Raw genomic sequence first — 18,283 nt, 5'->3', positions numbered from 1 at the left:
AAACAGAATTACCTCGGTGATTGGATTGTTTTATCAGCTTTCAGATGTTTTTGGCATGATCGTAGTCCCTGTTTCTCATCATGCTTGATTGAAACCTTTTTTTTTTAAACACTTCCAAGAAGTTTCTAGAATCATGGAGTTGCAGGGAACCTAAGAGAAGCCATTCAACGTGAGGATGTTGCCATTTGCACAGCTGCCAGGGGATGCTGCCTGACCCGTCCTGTCGCCCACAATTCCCCGAGACAGTGACGCCTCTAGTTTGACAGTGTGTTCTGTCGTCCCCTGGGGCTTCCTGTAAACCCTCGTTTATTCATCCTGGCGTGCGGTTTGCTCTTACTGAGCAGCCTCTGTGTGCCAGACGGCGGGCGTAACATGGGAATGGGGGGCTCGAGTGGGGTCTTTCTAGAGCGCATCGCTGCAGTGGTGGGCCTGTCGCATCACAAACAGTCAAACGCCAGTCCTGTAAGTTCACGCCCCTGGTATGTGCCAGGCATGGTGCTCGTCCTGGGATTCTAAGGAAGAATTGATCATAAACAACACTGAAGGCGTTTTCATGCAATACAGCATTCGTCAGACATTTGGCAATTTAACGGTTGATAATTATCGATTGGCTGTGCTTGTGTTGTGCACAGAGATCATGGGGATGCTGTTGGGGGCCTTCGCCTGGTAGTGTAAGGGAAGGCCTCCTGCAAAGAACGTGGTGCTTGAACTGACGATTTGAAGTGAAACACAGCTGGGCAGGTGGGGAAGCGGAACATGGACCGTTCAGAAGGAAGGGCAGGCGCAGGGGTCTGAAGGTGGGGCAACCGGGGTGTCAGAACCGCGAGGAACAGTTTGCTAGGGTTGCTCTGGATTGACAACAGAAATGTATTCTCTCACAGTTCTGGAGGCTGGAAGTCTGATCTAAGGTGCCAGTGGGGTTGGTTCCTACTGGAGGCTCTGTAGGAGAAGTTATTCCATGCTTCTCTCCTACGTTCTGGTGGCACTTGACAACCCTGGATGTTCCTTTGCTTAGACACCTGTCACGTTGACATCTGCTTTTGTCTTCCCGTGATGTTTTCCTGGTGTGTCTGTGTCTTAGTTTCCTTCCACTTGTAAGAACACCAGTTCCTGGAGTGGGGCCATGTTCATCTTACTTGATGACTTCTACAGAGACCCTATTTCCAGATAAGATCCCATTCACAGGTATTGGGGCTTAGAACTTAAACATTTATTTTTGGGGTGCACAGTTTAACCCAGAAGAGGCAGTGATGAACAAGGGGAAAAGGGGAGAAGGAGATATGGACCAAATTCCAAAAGTGCACCACACTACAGAATTCCATTTCATCCTGAACGTGACAGAAGGCACAGAAGGTTTTTACATAGGGAAGTGACCTGATCTATATTTCAGAAAGATTCTCTGGCTCAGTGTCATGGGGCAAATAGAAGGGGGGAAATGGAAACTAGTATCAGAAATGATAGCACAGTAAGGATGGAAAAGACTGAGCTGCTATGACAAAGCCTTGAGAAGGAGGGCGGGCAGAGAGGAAGGGAGGACAGGGTGGACTTAGTGGTTGAAAATCACATTTTTTTTGTAGATTTGCTGGATGTGTGTGTTGAAAGATATACTGAATTACACAGGAATTTCTCCCTGATGTTTTGCTCAAATCCTCTTGGGCTAGGACTTCAAGGTTACAGAGGGAAGCTTCTCATGGTCTCATTGTACAGTGAGGTCAAATTAAACTTCCTCATTTTTAGCCACCGTTCATAGAAATTACTTCTTAAAATAAATAGCATTGCTTTAAAAATTTTTTTATTACCATATAATGTATTATTAGCCCCAGGGTACAGGTCTGTGAATCATTAGGCTTATACACTTCACAGCACTCACCATAGCACATATCCTCCCCAATGTCCATAACCCAACAGCCCTCTCCCTACCCGCCTTCCCCCTGGCAACCCTCAGTTTGTTTTGTGAGATTAAGAGTCTCTTACGGTTTGTCTCCCTCCTGATCCCATCTTGTTTCATTTTTTTCCTCCCTACCCCACAAACCCCCCACTTTGCCTCTCAAATTCTTCACATCAGGGAGATCATATGATAATTATCTTTCTCTGACTTATTTAGCTCAGCATAATACCTTCTAGTTCCATCCATGTCGTTGCAAATGGCAAGATTTCATTTCTTTTGATGGCTGCATAGTATTCCATTGTGTATATATACCACATCTTCTTTATCCATTCATCTGTTGATGGACATCTAGGTTCTTTCCATAGTTTGACTATTGTGGACATTACTGCTATACACATTCAGGTGCACGTGCCCCTTCAGATCACTACATTTGTATCTTTAGGGTAAATACGCAGCAGTGCAATTGCTGTGTTGTAGGGTAGTTCTATTTTCAACATTTTGAGGAACCTCTGTGCTGTTTTCCAGAGTGGCTGCCCCAGTTTGCATTCCCACCAACAGGGTAGGAGGGTTCCCCTTTCTCCGCATCCTTGCCAGCATCTGTTGTTTCCTGACTTAATAGCATTGCTTTTTTTGTCTTTTGTTCTTAACCATAATGTATCTACAACCAGGGGCAGATCCTGTTTTTGTGGGTCCTCGCTCTTATAAAATGACAAATACAAATTTATATTCAGGAAAGGGACTGTTTAAATGACAGGCCATGGAACTTCTGTCTTATGAGCTTCTTGGTAGATCATGTCTATTTACAACTAGGGAGGGTTCATTAATATAGTCCTAACTCAGAACTCAAGGGAATGATATTCCACTTAGCAAAGAATGACAGTGACAGCAAACATTCGTATTTACTCAATAGTTTGCCGTATTTGATGTACTCGTCATCAGCCTATGAAGTAGGTGGGGAAGCAGGACAGGCATGGTTTTTAATGGACTAGTTATAAGCAGGAATTAGTCTCAGAGATGTGTCCCCCATCATTGCATGGTCAACGAGTGACAGAACACCATTTGAGACCATATTTTAGTAAACAGGATTCTATTCTCAAGAGGCCATACTGCGTGGGGGCTGGCGTGAGAAGACCAGTCGAGGAGCTGGGTTTGAATCAGAAGATGTTCTGTGCTGCCCTCGTGCTCTCGTAAGGAGCACGGCATTTCCTACAGGATTGGGCTTACCTGGTAAGGTGTTTGCATGGATCATACTGACCCCGACATTGCCAGTGTCAACTTGGTAAGCTTGTGGTGTGGATGACAGGCTCTTACGGTGTCCCGTCTCATCTGGGGAAACTAGACGTCTTTTGATCATCACCTTCGTACTGAGTGTTTCTCTTAGAAAACAAGCTTTTCCCTCACAGGTACAGACTGTTTGGAACTGATTTAGTATTCCCTTCTAGATTTCATGGGCAACTTCTTTTTGTTGGCTTGAAATTGATTTTATATCATCTTTTGCCTTTTATTTTATAATCCATAGCTTAACTTCCTTCGGGAAGGATAACATTGCCAAGAGAGCAGCAGAGGTATATGAATATAGCTGGTTTGTTTTCATTTATTTATTTTTTTGGCTTCTACCATAGATCTATGATCGCATTCTGTCAATCTCCTCTCGAGAGGGTGAGACCATTGAATTGGATAAACCTGTGATGGCAGAGGGTAATGTGGAAGTTTGGCTTAATTCTCTCCTGGAGGAGTCTCAGGCCTCCTTGCATCTTGTGATTCGCCAGGCAGCTGCAAATATTCAAGAAACAGGTTTCCAGTTGATTGAATTTCTTTCTTCCTTCCCCGCTCAGGTCAGTGTATTGAAATTGGAAAGTATTTTCTACAGAATAGTCATTTGAGATCTCATACATTGTCTGTTGTAAGCTACACAACTAGCTATAATTTAAGACTGGACCAGAATTAAGATTCTCATAAGGATTTTTTTTAATGTGGATAAGCTTAAAGGTTTCAGCTACAGATTATTTGGTTATATATATGTCATATGTACAAACACATATATTGTCTTACATATGTTTTTATATATGTTTTCTTTTATATATTTTTTAACTTAAAAGATTTTTTCCCTGCTGAATGTCTTTAATAAATAAATCATAAAAAAGAACTGAGTGTATGGTTTACTGGAAAGACAAGAAATGGATTTTAGCATGAAAATGGAGAAAATGTTTTCTTAGCCATTATGATCAGTAAAGATTTTGTGAGTATTCACCATGTGTAGACCTTGTGTTAGTCCAAGGAAAACAGGTTTAAGACATATTCTTTCCCTTCTAGTAACTTGAAGTGTATCTAGCAAGAAAATATGACTTTAATAGTAAATGATTTAAAATTATAAGGAAAACATTGTGGACACCTCATGAGTCTCTAAGTATGTAATCACCAGGTGGATGGTATGAATAGAATTTCCATAGGTTTCCAAACCATGAATCAACTTGATGCAGTCAAGGATGGCCTTATATTTGCATACCAATCACCATTATCCCTGGTGTTGTAACTTCTATTTACATATATTAATATGCCATACACACTCAGAAAGCCTTTTTTGTTTCCAAAAGGTTGGATTATTGGGAATTCAAATGATATGGACACGGGATTCAGAACAAGCCCTCAGAAATGCCAAGTTTGATAAAAGAATCATGCAGAAAACCAATCAGTCTTTTCTGGAGCTACTGAACACATTGATTGGCGTCACAACAAAGGATCTGAGTCCCATGGAACGGGTCAAATATGAGACTTTGATTACTATTCACGTGCACCAAAGGGATATCTTTGATGGCCTGGTAAATGCTTTATAAATGCTATGGCATATACAGAAAAGCAAATAGTAGGTATTATCTGTGTTTACTCGTGGAAACTGGTTTGAATGAATTCAAAGAAAAGGTCAGGCAAACAGAAGAGTCAGGCAAAGGGTCACCGTCATGATGAGACATCATTGCTCAGATTTTCTTTTTCAGTCCCATTTTGATGATCTCTGCTAAGATGTTATTGAGCAATTCAACTTTCTTTTTAAAATTCTTTATGTGGTCACTGTTAACACTAAACTGCCAGGTAGCGTCCCGGAAAACCTTTCATTTGTCTTATGCTCCTATAGTTAGTAGGTAAGGATTACCAGTTTCTTGTTATAGAAGAATGAGTAACACTGCTAGTAGAGTGGCTTTGTGCTTCCTCCAAGCCTTTTGATAAATCCTATCTTGAACAAGTTTTGCTACCTTTTATGTCATTGATTGCCAGTGGCCTTTCCCAATATGGTTGGTGACATTCAGGTGACATGCAGAGTTTTACCTTTAAGGAGAGGACAGAGGGGCAAACAGAGTTTAGTAGCTATAGAAAACAGGAAGTGTGAAAAGAAATGAAATCTGTCCTCTACTCTAAAATAGAACACTAGATAAGAGGCAAGAAGCTCTTATTTTCATAGTAATTTGCTAGATCATGTCTTACCCCATTATGTAAAGAAGATCATAAAAGATTGATTCGGATGTACTGGGAAGAAGCTCTTTCAAGCTGCTGTGGTCTAATCTCCTCTCTTAACAGTTAAGCACAGCATTTGCTTCTCTGAGAAATAAAGGGGTCTGGATAATTTTGGATTTATTATTTGTCAAAGCGATTAAAAGGGCCTAAAATTTTGGTTAAAAAATTCAGGCAAAAGCATTGTCGGACAATAACCTACCATTTAGATGTTAAACCCTTTGGCCTGCTGCAAATCCTAGGAAAAATAATGAATGGATTAGGGAAAAAAACCCAACAGCGTACTTTGTCATAATCATAAGAGATGCCTTTTTCCCCGATGAGATTGTTGGATTGTATGCCAAAACATGGTTTTTGTAGATTGTGCCTTTTATGGCTATGCAGGGCTGAAGTAAGGGCGTTGCAGAAACGTGTAATGTGAGAAATGAGTATCTTACTATGAAAATACATCCTGCTACTTAAATTGGTGGGCACAATTAGGGATTTCTCTTGAATTTTTCTATTCCCGTAACTTTTGAAGTGTCCTTTCTGCTGATCAGTGATGAACGGGTTGGTTGGTGATGTAGTTGCCGTCTCCGAACCAGTGGGGTTGTCTCTGAGTTCCATTTGCATCCCATCAGGATCTACAGGAGTGCTAACGTGCATACTTTATATGCGGTTCTCATCTCAGCGTTAACGTGTATCTTTTGCATTTCAGTGTCACTTGCATATCAAGAGCCCTACAGACTTCGAGTGGCTGAAACAGTGCCGATTTTATTTTAACGAAGATTCTGACAAGATGATGATCCACATCACAGATGTGGCTTTCATATACCAGAATGAATTTTTAGGCTGCACTGACAGGCTTGTCATAACTCCACTCACAGACAGGTGATGGAAGGATTCTGTGATTCCACAACCTCTCTCCCTCCGCCCCCTCCCCGACATTTTTATTCTCGTGAGTTCCTCCAGGGACTTCTGCTTAACGTCTCTTTAGGGTTTAGAGGCTCTTTGATACCAGAGTCTTTGAAATTCAATATTTTTAGCTGTACCCACGGATCTTTGCTTGGGATTTAGGTTTGTGACTGAAACGCTTTGCTTCCTTTACCTTCAGTCTTAGAGGGTCCACGTTTAAAGGACCTCAATGGACATCAAATGGGCAAGGAAAGGAATTAATTGCCACATGTCAATAGGTGCAAATCACAGATGGCCTTGAGGGCTGCTTTGGGGACGGTGGCTCCTACTGTTATTACAAAGAATTAAGATGGTGTTTTAGCAGGAATGAAATTGAGTATCAATGCAGGTGAAAAGTAATGGGGAGGATGGTGGCCTGGACATCTGGCACTCTTCTCTGTCCTCTGCCTGTTACGTGAGCAGCTGTGCTAGCCAGAAATGCTCACACCTTTCCGTGACTCAGTGTCCTCATCCGTGAGATGAGCTAGGCTGCCTGCGAGAGTCCTTCCACAGCTCTGTAACTCCCTAGTCCCTTTCAAACTTCAGGGCATCTGCTAATTGTGCAGATACTGTGCTCAGGGAGGCAGCGGATACCTGTTTTGGACAAAATGGCTGAGTGCTAAAATCAGGATTTGGCCCAAATAGAAGCTGAAGCTGAATCTCATTCATTTTCATGAAGTGAATCTCTGGGCCATTAGATGAAAAGTATCAGACCAAACATAGAGTCTGACATAATATATCTGTTTCTCCCGAGCTGCTTGTTCCTCCTGCTCGTGTGTGATGCCAAGTGCAAGGCTGGCTTTCAACGGAGGGATTTTATCTTCACTCTCCTCCCCGTCGTCCTCTTTCTAGTCCTTTGTATGCCTGCATTGAAGATGGTTTATACTGGATGTACTTGGATGTCCTCTGGGAGTGTTTGTCTCTGTTTTGAAGTTCAGGGGTGGCTGATCACCAAATGTGGCAAATTCCTTGAAACATCTGTGGCTCGAGCAGTGATTTCCCACCTTTTGCCTCCTCAGACTCCTAGTGCTCCCCTCCCTCCCTCTCTGGTGAAGACAGCTTTTCCTGTTTGAGGGGGAAGATGCTGTCCCAGGAGAGACCCTGCCCTCACTACCCTCTTGTGCCTCTGCTGACCAAGGTGTCTGCCCTTGTGCAGTCAGCTCTCCGGATAGACATTCTGTGCCATCCTCCAAAGCCAACCTTTCCACCGACAGTGGTTTTCTCTCTGGGAACATCATCGGTTTTCATTTCCAGCTGGATCGTTCTCATCATCGTACAAATCTGCTGTAATTGCTATCAGAAAGAAAATCCCACAGCAAACCCTCGGGGTTTCTACCCATTTCTGTGCTCCTGTCGAAACTCCTCAGAAACACCTGTTCCTCTTCACCTATTTTATTTTGAATTCACTCCAGTTCAGCTCTCTGTCATTTTCCATTGATCCCATAATGGCTCACCACAAATTTGGAAGGTCGAACAACACAAATGGATGATTCTATGGTCTGCGTGTTACAAGTCTGACCTGTGTCTTTCTGGGCTGACATCGGGTGTCTGCAGGGCTGTGCTCCCTCCTGGTGTCTGCAAGGCAGAACCCACTTCCTGTGTTTTAGGTCATTGGCAAAACTCCTTTCTTGGCAGTGGAGGGCCCCCGGCCGGGTTTTCTTGCTGACCGTCAGCTGAGGGCTGTTCCCAGCTTTGGGAGGCTCCAGCGTCCCTCGGTTCACGACCCTGTCCTCCATCTTCACAGTCGGCAGCGGTGGGTTGAGACCAGTTTGTGCATCGACTCTCTCCTCTGGCTTCAGTCCTGTGTCTGATCCAGTCTTCTGCCTCCCACCTCACCTCTGAAGGACTCGTGAGATTAGATTGGGCCCAACAGGTAGTCCGGGATAATCTCTCACGAGGCCTTCGACATTATAGCTGCAAAGTCCCTGAGTCATTCGACGGAAACTATTACAGGTTTCAGGGATTAGAAAGTGGATCTCTCTGCTTAGGGGGAGGTTATGCTGCCCCTCTCGCTCTCTCCCGTCTCTGGGCAGATGCCACGCAGATCTTCATGTTGCTCCATGCACTGGTCATTACTCATTCTCATTACCCCTTCTGGTTCCTCTTTTATCTTCCTGGTCTAAATGTAGAACATGCCAGGACTCTGTCCATCTGTGTTCACTGCTCAGGTGATCTCATGTGGCTTTAGGTGTCATGCAGATGTGGACTCCCCAGTCTGCACCCAACCAGGACCTCTCGCCTGAACTCCAGACACATATATCCACTTGTCTGTGCCACATGTTCACTTGGATAGGTGCAGGGAATTTACACTTACCACGTCTGATCGTGCCCCTGCAAACCCGCCTTTCTGTAGTCTTCCCCATCTTAACAAATGACAATTCCACCCTTTGGTTGCTCAAGCCAAAATCCTTGGAGCATCCTTGGTGCCTTCCTTTTTCTCTTGCTTCCTCATCCCATCGATCATCAGGCTCGCTCAGCGCCATTTCCAGAAATCATCCAGGATGTGACCACTTCTCACCTCTTTGCTGTTGTCATGCTGTTCCAAGCCACAATCTCTAGCCGGGATTATTGTGGTAGGCTTTTAACTGGTCTCCCTGCTTCTGCCATCTCTCCTACCCCCTCAGAGTCTGCTCTCAAGTCAGATACCCGGACATAAGTCATATTCTGTCCCCTCTTTGCTTCGGTCCCCCCACTGTTTTTCTCTCTCACCCAAAATGAACGCCAGTGTCCCCATGTTGGTCCGCAGGGTCTGGCATGGGCTGACTCTGGCTGCTTTTCTGTTTCTTTCTCCTCATTCAGCTTCAGCCGGGTGTTCCTTGAGCAGCGCACCCTTGCTTCAGAGCCCTGGCACTTGCTGTCCCCTTGACCTGAATTCTTTCTCCCGTCAGTACCAGCAGAGCTTGCGTCCTCACCGCCTCACGGGCTCTGCTCACATGTTGTCCCGGAGCTGTCTTCATACCCCCTCCCTAAGCAGGGATCCCCACATCCCTCGTCCTCCCAGCCAGCTTTATTGTTTCTGTTTCCTATTTTTAAATAACTTGTTTCCTTCTTTAGAATGTCCGCTGAAGAGCCAGCATGGACTTCCCGTGATTTATTTACTATTCCTAGAATAGTGCTGTCACAATATAGGTGCTGAAGAAGCATTTCCCGAATCAAGGCAAGAAATGTTTATTTTCAGAGTCACATCTTTGTGGTGAAAAATTTAAATAGGACAGAAGAACATACAATTGGAAGTATGAGAGTAAAATTTCCCCTGTTTTTTAAAAACAGTTTATTTCCTTTCTTCCTGGAAATGTCCAATGCTTGTATGTTAAAATTATTTTTTAATTTTCACATATAAGTATCAGACTATACAAACTTCTCTGCACCTTCGTTCTTTCACTGTGTTCTCTGTATCAAAAAAACTGGATAACTTTAAAAGCAAAGTAGGTATCTGTAAGTTTGTCTCAGCCTGTCTCCCCCTAAGTGTTCATTTGCTCATTTTTCTTTATCTTGATTATGGGAGAAGTGAGTCACCATTTTGTTGCTGCTGTTGTTGTTGTTGTTGAATCCTGGGATTCCACGGCGAGATTTGCTGACCTTTTACAGAAGAACCCCTCACTAAAATTAATACTCACAAAATCAAAGACCAGAGGCATTGATCTTCTTGTCAGTCTTTTCCCAATTGCCCTGTGGCAGTTCAACAATGTTGGCAGCTTTAGTCTCTGGGAAGTTCACCATCAGGTGGTTGGAGCTGTTGATATTCCAGATGATAAAATAATTGTTCTAATTTGCTAAGAACATACAGTGCCTTTCTCTGAAAGCTCATGGCGTTTTTCATGACTACTCCTTCCTTCCACTCTGGGCGTAAGCAGAGAAGACAGAAGTCATCTTTGCTGCCCCTGTCACTCAGGCAGAGGGCAGCAGAAATCAAATGCTGGTAGAAGCTTCTCGTCTGCTTGATAAGAAGTGTAGATAGGTCTAAGCACCTGTACCTTGTCTCAAGTATTCTCATGGCTCCCGTGAGTCACATGTTCTAGAACTCGATGGTGTCAGGGCTTGTCGCCAGACAGGTAAGCTCGAGTCTCAGCTCTGCCGCCACAATCCCGAAGAAAGGAATCCTGTCTCTGGGAACCTTTCCCTTCGTCTGCAAAATGGGAAAAACAACAGTAACTTCCCTGCAGGGTTCTCTGCTCCGGGTTTATGTGAGATCTTGTAGGTGGAGCCCATCACGTGAACTATTATTACAGAGACGGCTCTGCCAGGGATAGCGGAAGGGCAAGACGAGAAAGAAAAGCTTGAATTAAAAGGCAAAATCAAAGTGAGCTTGGGAGTCCACCTGAGTTTACCTTGTCTTCTCCCTCTCTGGGATCTGTGTACTTTCAGGGCTCAGCCATTTACTAGCCTATTTTAGGAGCCCACTTCTGATAAAATACAGACTCTAGAGGACCTCCTAGAGTGTGCTCACAGTGTGCTCACTGTTTATTTCCACCCTTCATGCTGGACAATCACTTTATATCCTTTGAAATATTTTTCGAGTCTGGATGAATTCTTTACAGAGCTCAGCCACAAGAAAGCCCTAAACTGCATCACTTTATAGACTTCCTTTGACAACACAGTGGGATGCTGGGGGATCGAGTAATTCATTAGCGAATTATCAGGTTAGTTTTCTCCTTCCCAGGCACTGTTGTATTTTCTTCCAGAATCTTCTGTTAATATCATGCAGTAAGAGACAGTAGAAGGTGTGTTTAGGGATAGTAGTTGTTCCCAGATACAGATCAAAGATGTGATTATTTAGCAAAGTGTGATTCAGATATCAAATATCATGCCCTCAATACCTCAAATTATTCATTGGATTCAAAAGGGGATTAATCTTTTTTTTTTTTTTAAAGATTATTTGATTATTTGAAGCGGGTAGGGACAGCAGGAGAGGGCAAGAGAGAATCCCAAGCAGACTCCACGATGAACACAGAGTCCCACGCAGGGCTCCATCTCATGAACCTGAGATCATGACCTGAGCCAAAACCAAGAGTCAAATGCTTAACTGACTGTACCACCCAAAGGCAATTAATCAAATGGTGTCCAGTCTGTTCTATAGAAAACTATTCTTTAAAGGTTGGTAGGTTTTTGTGAAAATTTGCCAAGTAAGTTTTGGAAATGCTATGTACTATTTTTCATGCTTGGAGAATCTCACTATACATTATCCTGAGAAAGCCCATTGGACCTTTTAAAGAATGTTCAAACTTACTTGGCCATAGGCCATCCCCTCCTTTTTCCTCTACACACGTTTATATCTGTAAGAAAAGCATATGTTAAGATGCAGTTTGGGAAATATTATGTAGGGACAGTGGCTTGAGTTTTCCCCTTTTAAATCTGGTGCAGGTTTCATTTTACTGTGACGTCTCGGAAGTGTCTTCCGGGTGCTGGCGGAATGGTTCTAGTGATGTCTCTTTTCCTCAAGGTGTTACATCACGTTGGCTCAGGCTCTGGGAATGAGCATGGGAGGAGCTCCCGCCGGACCTGCAGGAACCGGGAAAACAGAAACGACGAAAGATATGGGACGATGTCTTGGGAAATATGTTGTGGTTTTCAATTGTTCTGACCAGATGGATTTCCGAGGTCTTGGACGGATTTTTAAAGGTGATGGTTACAGTTTTTACTTGATGAAAAGTTTAAGCTAAGGTGGAATATCTTGTTAAGATTTCTTTTCTTCAACCATTGGCTACATTGTAGTGTCATTTTTCAACTTTGTGCAACTTTTTGGAAACTGAACCTCGTGGTGTTGTGGGGATCAAATGTCCTCCTCATTCGCCTTCATCCCTGCAGGTTGGCCGTTTCCAGATAAAGTACCACATGGTGAATCATTTTGGGGGCACCCTGTGCATAGTCTGTTTGTTCAAGTTTATTTTTGAACAGACTTATCTCTAGCTTGTCTTGGCAGCTGCAAAATGCCCTTTTCCCTGGCTTTTTGAAATTATATACTAATTGGATTTTCTATTTAATTTCCCTTCGAAGGACTGGCACAGTCTGGATCCTGGGGTTGTTTTGATGAATTTAACCGTATTGATTTACCAGTTCTGTCAGTGGCAGCCCAGCAAATTTCCATTATTCTGACATGTAAAAAGGAGCGGAAAAAGTCTTTTATTTTTACCGATGGAGATAATGTGACTATGAACCCTGAATTTGGACTTTTCCTGACCATGGTAAGGAACCACAGGGAGAGCTGCTGAATGTCAGTCTTCTTGTCGCAGCTTTCATGCCTTGCCCGGGTCTCAGGGCCCTTCGTTTCCATGGATGGAAATTGGGACAGTATTTTTAACTCCTGTATGAAAGCCTTGGGTGTTAAACAAAGCTCATCGTAATAACCTGTGATGTCGTCTCTCCGGTTAAAAGGGGAGTAAGATATGTAAATGCGTTCTCCAGTGATCAGTCCAGATTTGTTGCATGTGCTCGATGAATCTGTTTCTGGCATGCTGGTGGGTGTGTGCTGCCCCGTGACCGTGTCGTTCACCCGTGGTGTTTATTTCCCGTGTAGAATCCTGGCTATGCTGGGCGACAGGAGCTCCCTGAGAACCTGAAGATTAACTTCCGCTCTGTGGCCATGATGGTGCCCGACCGGCAGATTATCATAAGGGTGAAGCTGGCTAGTTGTGGCTTCATCGACAACGTTGTTCTGGCCCGGAAGTTTTTCACACTCTACAAGCTGTGCGAGGAGCAGCTTTCTAAGCAGGTGTGAGGTGCTGGGAGGCTCTCCGAACTTAGGCCTGCTTAGTTCTTCTCTTCTGTGAAATTTGCTCATTTTGAAAAATTGTAGACTGGGGCTGTCAGCAGATTACGTTAGTGATACGAAGTTGAAAGTCATATCATTACAAAATTAATTTTATATGCATAGTTTTTTTAAAGTGCTTTTAAATAAATTAATATTTGCAGCATAAGAAATGAAGTAAGTACTTTTGGAACTGATTGAAGAGCCAAGGAATTATAAATATGAATATTTGCTCTTTATCCCACTTGTACCTTAATCATAACATGTGCCGTGTATCCTCACGGTTTTTAAGAACCTCTCAGTCATTGCTCTGCTCACTTCCAAGTCCCCTCATGTAGTGGCCACGCCTTGCTAATAAGAGAAGCAGGAGAAGCAGGCTCCTGGTTGAGTAGGGACCCCGACAGGGGGCTCCATCCTAGGACCCTGGGATCATGACCTGGGCCGAAGGCAGACGCTTAACTGACCAAGCCACCCAGGTGCCCTCCTGCACTGTTTAGAGTAGCAGTTTCTGACATCATGCAGTTTTTCAATTAAGAGGCATGAAATTAATCTTACATTACTTTTGTAGGAGTTACCTGTTGCTGTTTGACAATAGTCCCATAAATTTTACCAGCTTAAAGCAATATATAATTTATTATTTCATATTTTCTGTGGATCAGAAGTCCTGGTCCATCTTGGCTGGGTCCTCTGCTTAGAGTGTAACAAGGCTGCAATCAAGACTTGGCCCCGTTCTTGACTGGGGGAGGATTTACTTTTACACTCACTCCAGTTGTTGGTAGAATTGTGTTCTTGAGGTTGGAAGACTGGGGGATTCAGTTTCTTGCCGGCTGTCAGCTGGACAAGGCCACACCACCAGTTCCCACAGGCTGCATGGCGTTGTCTGCCGCATGGCTGCTTGCCTTCTCAACGTCCTCGAGGGAAAGAGGTTCCAGCAAGATGGCTGCAATAGTCTTGCATTGGGATCCTCTGGAGAAACAGAGCCAATATGATACATTCATTTATACCTACAAAGAAATTCATTATAAGGTATTGGGTCACACATGTATGTAGGTAGAGAGGTCCCATGATCTATTGTCTGTAAGCTGGAAACCAGGAAAGATGGGGGTGTGGTTTGAAGGGATGATGGTGTAGATTCTAGTCCAAGTCTGAAGGCCAGACAACTGGGAGAACTGAGGACAGGAGAAGGTTGATATCCCAGCCCAGCAGTAGGGCGGAGAGAGTGAATCCAACCTCCTCTGCCCTTTTGTTCTATTCAGGTCTCCATCGATGGGGTGGTGCGCACCCACACTGGGGAGGGCCATCTTCTTTACTCAACCCACCAGTTCAATGCTAATCTCTTGCAGAAACTCATCTAGAGACACATTCACGGATGACGTTCGATCAGCTACCTGGACCTCCTGCGGCCCACTCAAACTGACACATAAAAGCAGCCATCACAAATCTTAAGTAATGTGACCACAGAATCACATATACACAATCACCTATGACCTGTCCCCTTTGCTGTCTTGTATCGGGTAAAGCAAATCACAGGTCCTACCACACTCAAGGGGAGAAGATCACACCAGGAAGCGGGGATCATGGCGCAGATTGTTAGGACATATAAAGAAAAATTGCCAAAAGCACACGTTAAATAATAAGACGCTAAAATAAGCGTAAAACGATAACACGAATAAAACTTCTGAACTGCATGACTTCGATCCTTCTCTTCACTCTCGCCTCCCTTCCCAACTTTTCTGACTCTATTTTTTTATACCCCCAGCCTCCACTAAATTACATTTTCTCTAAAAATATTCTTGGTTTCTTCTGCTTCTTACAGCCTTTACTCACCCATTCTTCTTCCTCTGTCAAGTACTTTCCATGCTCTTTCTTTCTTTTTTTTTTTTTTTAAAGATTTTATTTATTTATTTGACAGACAGAGATCACAAGTAGGCAGAGAGAGAGAGAGAGAGAGGAGGAAGCAGGCTCCCCGCTGAGCAGAGAGCCCGATGTGGGGCTCGATCCCAGGACCCTGGGACCATGACCTGAGCTGAAGGCAGAGGCCCAACCCTCTGAGCCACCCAGGCGCCCCTCCACACTGTTTCTTGCCTATAGAAAACTCCCACATCACCGACTCCGGTCTTCTTTTCTACTATCTCCTTTCTCTTTCCTTCATGCCCATAGCCCTGCCCAGGGGGTCATTGTCTGACAACATGAGTCAATGCACCCAAAACAGTTGGCCCCGTGCTGATCTCTGGGTGAACATTCTGTGAATCTCACCTCATGCCCACAAATTAAATGAGTCCAGTTCTGAGAAGTTTTCCTTAGTTAATTCCACACACCAGCACTTTCAAGTCATTGTTACTTTTTGGTGAATTTCCTTACTTTTTATCATGTTACCTCTATTAGAATTTAAACTCCTTGAAAGTAGGAACTCCATCTGAATATTTTTCTGGGCTCCATCTCCCCTTTGGTGAATGTGCAGTGACACATACAACTCCAGTCACCTTAGCAAATAATTGTTGTTTTTTTTCACATGGTAAAACATATATGACATTAACTTTACCACCTTAACCATCTTTAAGTGTACAATTCAGTACTGTTAAGTGTATTTACAATGTGGGACACCTGAGTGGCTCAGTCGGTTAAGCCTCTGCCTTTGGCTCAGGTCATGATCCCAGGGTCCTGGGATGGAGCCCAGCATCAGGCTCCTTACTCGGTGCAGAGCCTTCTTCCCTCTCCCTGCCACTCGCCCTACTTGTGGATTCTCTCTCTCTCTCTCTCACAAATAAATTAAAATCTTTAAAAAAAGGTATATTCACGATGCTATGAAACTGATCTCCATAAATTTTTCCTCTTGCAAAACTGAAACTCTAAACCCATTAAACAGCGATTCCTCTCTTATTCTTACCCTCAGCCCCAGATAACCTCCCTTCACTTCTTGTTTTTATGTATTTTGCTGCTTTGTATTTTATATGAGATACCTCACGTAAGGGGGATCATACAGCATTTGTCTTTTTTTGACTGGCTTATTTGCTTAGCATGAGCCTCAAGGTTCATTTGTGGTATTGGGGGTGACAGGGGTTAGGTTCCTTTTTATGACTGAATAACATTCCACTGTATGGATAGGCCACATTTTTTCTTCCATTCATCCATCCATGGGCATTCGAGTTGCTTCCACTGCTTGGCTACTGTGACTGCTACTGCTATGAACATGGGTGTACAAATATCTCTTTGAGCTCCTGCTTTCAATTACTTGGATATATACCTAAGAAGTAGGATTTCTGGATCATATGGTAGTTCTATTTTCAATTTTTTGAGCAACTGCCATACTGTTTTCTATAGTGGTTGGTGATATGGGACACAGAGTGACCCAGTTGATTGAGGGTCTGACTCTTGATTTCAGCTCAGGTCATGATCTCAGGGTCATTGGATCAAGCCCTGCATCAGGCTTTGTGCTCAGCTTGGAGTCAGCTGGAGATTCTCTTCCTCTCCCTTTGGCCCTCTCCCCACTCATACAAGCTCTCTAAATAAATAAATAAATAAAATATTTAAAAAAATTTATAGTGGTTGGATAATTGGGTTTTAATTATTCACTTTACATGTGATGAAATTTGGTGTTGTTGAGCTTTTATAAATATATATTAAGGAAATAACAAAGCTGGGGGCTTGGCTTTCTGATTTGTCCTTATTTCCCAGTTGTATGTAATCCTAGAATGTAGCTACTTTTCTTCTTCCTTAATACCTTTGTCTTTTTCCTATCATATATAAATATATATACTCCTGGTTCAGAATTTTAGCTTTAGATATATGAGGAAATTTTTCTATGGATGACTGATTAAGAAGAGGCTCAGGGGGACGCATATACTCCAAGAGGAAATTTGTTCCTTTCTCCCTGTCAAGATATATTTATTAGTTCTGACCTAAGAGCTTAAATTAATGGTCATATATGAGAGGACTCTTTTGGATATTCTCTATTTGCTCCAAAAATATATTGATAAAAATTTATTGCTCCACTAGCTGTACAATTTTTTTCTAAAGGAAAATGACAGTTTATTCATTATTGTGAATAGGTCTTTTGTCAAATGTATAGTTTTCATGCATAAGTTAATGTTGAAAATAAGCCCTGTGTACCTCATGTGCTTCAGGTACATTATGATTTTGGTCTGCGGAACATTCTGTCAGTTCTGCGAACACTGGGAGCAGCCAAAAGAGCCAACCCCACAGATACGGAATCAACGATCGTCATGCGCGTTCTACGAGACATGAATCTTTCCAAACTGGTAAGATTCACAGATGGAAATGTTCCACCCACTTAAATATCAGCTAACTAAGCACAAATGAGATTTAGAAATATTTATTTAAAATACTCATTTAAAATGCTTAATTATCAGCTAAGAGCACTGGAGAGCAGAACTTTAAATTAGACTTTTTTGGAAGTTATTTTTGCGGTAACTTGTATCTAGTATAACATACGCCGATTTCCATAGAATTGAAATGGATTTTTAAAAATCCACATGTTAAGTTTCCAAATATCTTGAAATACTTTTGGGCTTTAGAGCTAAAATCTCACCTTCTTTAAAGTCTGTAAAGCCCAGCAGGAAATTATATGTAAATTAAACAAGTGTGTAATAATTTCACACTCTTTCATTTCACAGTAGAGACTGAAAATCCTTTGTTCAATATCAGCAAATCTATGAACAGGTGACAGAATGATATATTTTTATTTCAAAATAAAAGTGTGAGGCAAATTCCAATTCATGAATTTGTTACTATCTCTTATTTAAATTACTTTTTAAAATTCAAATTAGAAACTTGTAGGTTATATAGTAACTCTCCAAACTGGTTATTTTATGGGGAGGTTGTTCTGTAGGCAAATTTTTCCTTTATCTACTTCCTTCCATTTTCCTCTTCTTCCTCCCTTTTCTCTCCCCCCTTTCTATAAATAACTAACTTACGGGTAACATGAGAAAATATTCCTCAACTTCAGCGAAGATGGTATTTTATTTATTAACAGTTATGATAAAATAATTTGGTATGTTCAGCATTTTCAGTTTATCTGTACATCGTGCAAAAACAGTTGGTCTGGTTTCCGTTTCTTTCCTCTTTTAGATTGATGAAGACGAACCCTTATTTTTGAGTTTGATTGAAGATCTCTTCCCAAATATTCTTCTGGACAAAGCAGGTTACCCTGAACTGGAAATGGCGATTAGTAGACAGGTAATTCATTTCTCAGG

The 18,283-nt window shown here is 42.6% G+C and overlaps 1 protein-coding gene across 5 annotated transcripts in view; it reads left to right on the top strand.

The window, feature by feature from the left end:
• Positions 1-18,283, top strand: part of DNAH5 (dynein axonemal heavy chain 5) — a 277,211-nt gene that overhangs the window by 126,969 nt on the left and 131,959 nt on the right. For all 5 annotated transcript variants that reach the window (XM_047730540.1, XM_047730538.1, XM_047730537.1 and 2 more), the window contains 8 exons: positions 3,511-3,723; positions 4,483-4,707; positions 6,090-6,262; positions 11,766-11,944; positions 12,320-12,507; positions 12,840-13,034; positions 17,195-17,329; positions 18,159-18,266. In XM_047730540.1, coding sequence (XP_047586496.1) covers positions 3,511-3,723; positions 4,483-4,707; positions 6,090-6,262; positions 11,766-11,944; positions 12,320-12,507; positions 12,840-13,034; positions 17,195-17,329; positions 18,159-18,266 — 1,416 coding nt within the window. The remainder of the gene's footprint in view (positions 1-3,510; positions 3,724-4,482; positions 4,708-6,089; positions 6,263-11,765; positions 11,945-12,319; positions 12,508-12,839; positions 13,035-17,194; positions 17,330-18,158; positions 18,267-18,283) is intronic.

Source organism: Lutra lutra, chromosome 5 (assembly GCF_902655055.1).
Source record: "Lutra lutra chromosome 5, mLutLut1.2, whole genome shotgun sequence".
Taxonomy (NCBI): Eukaryota; Metazoa; Chordata; class Mammalia; order Carnivora; family Mustelidae; genus Lutra; species Lutra lutra.
This window is presented reverse-complemented; position numbering and strand designations above follow the sequence as displayed.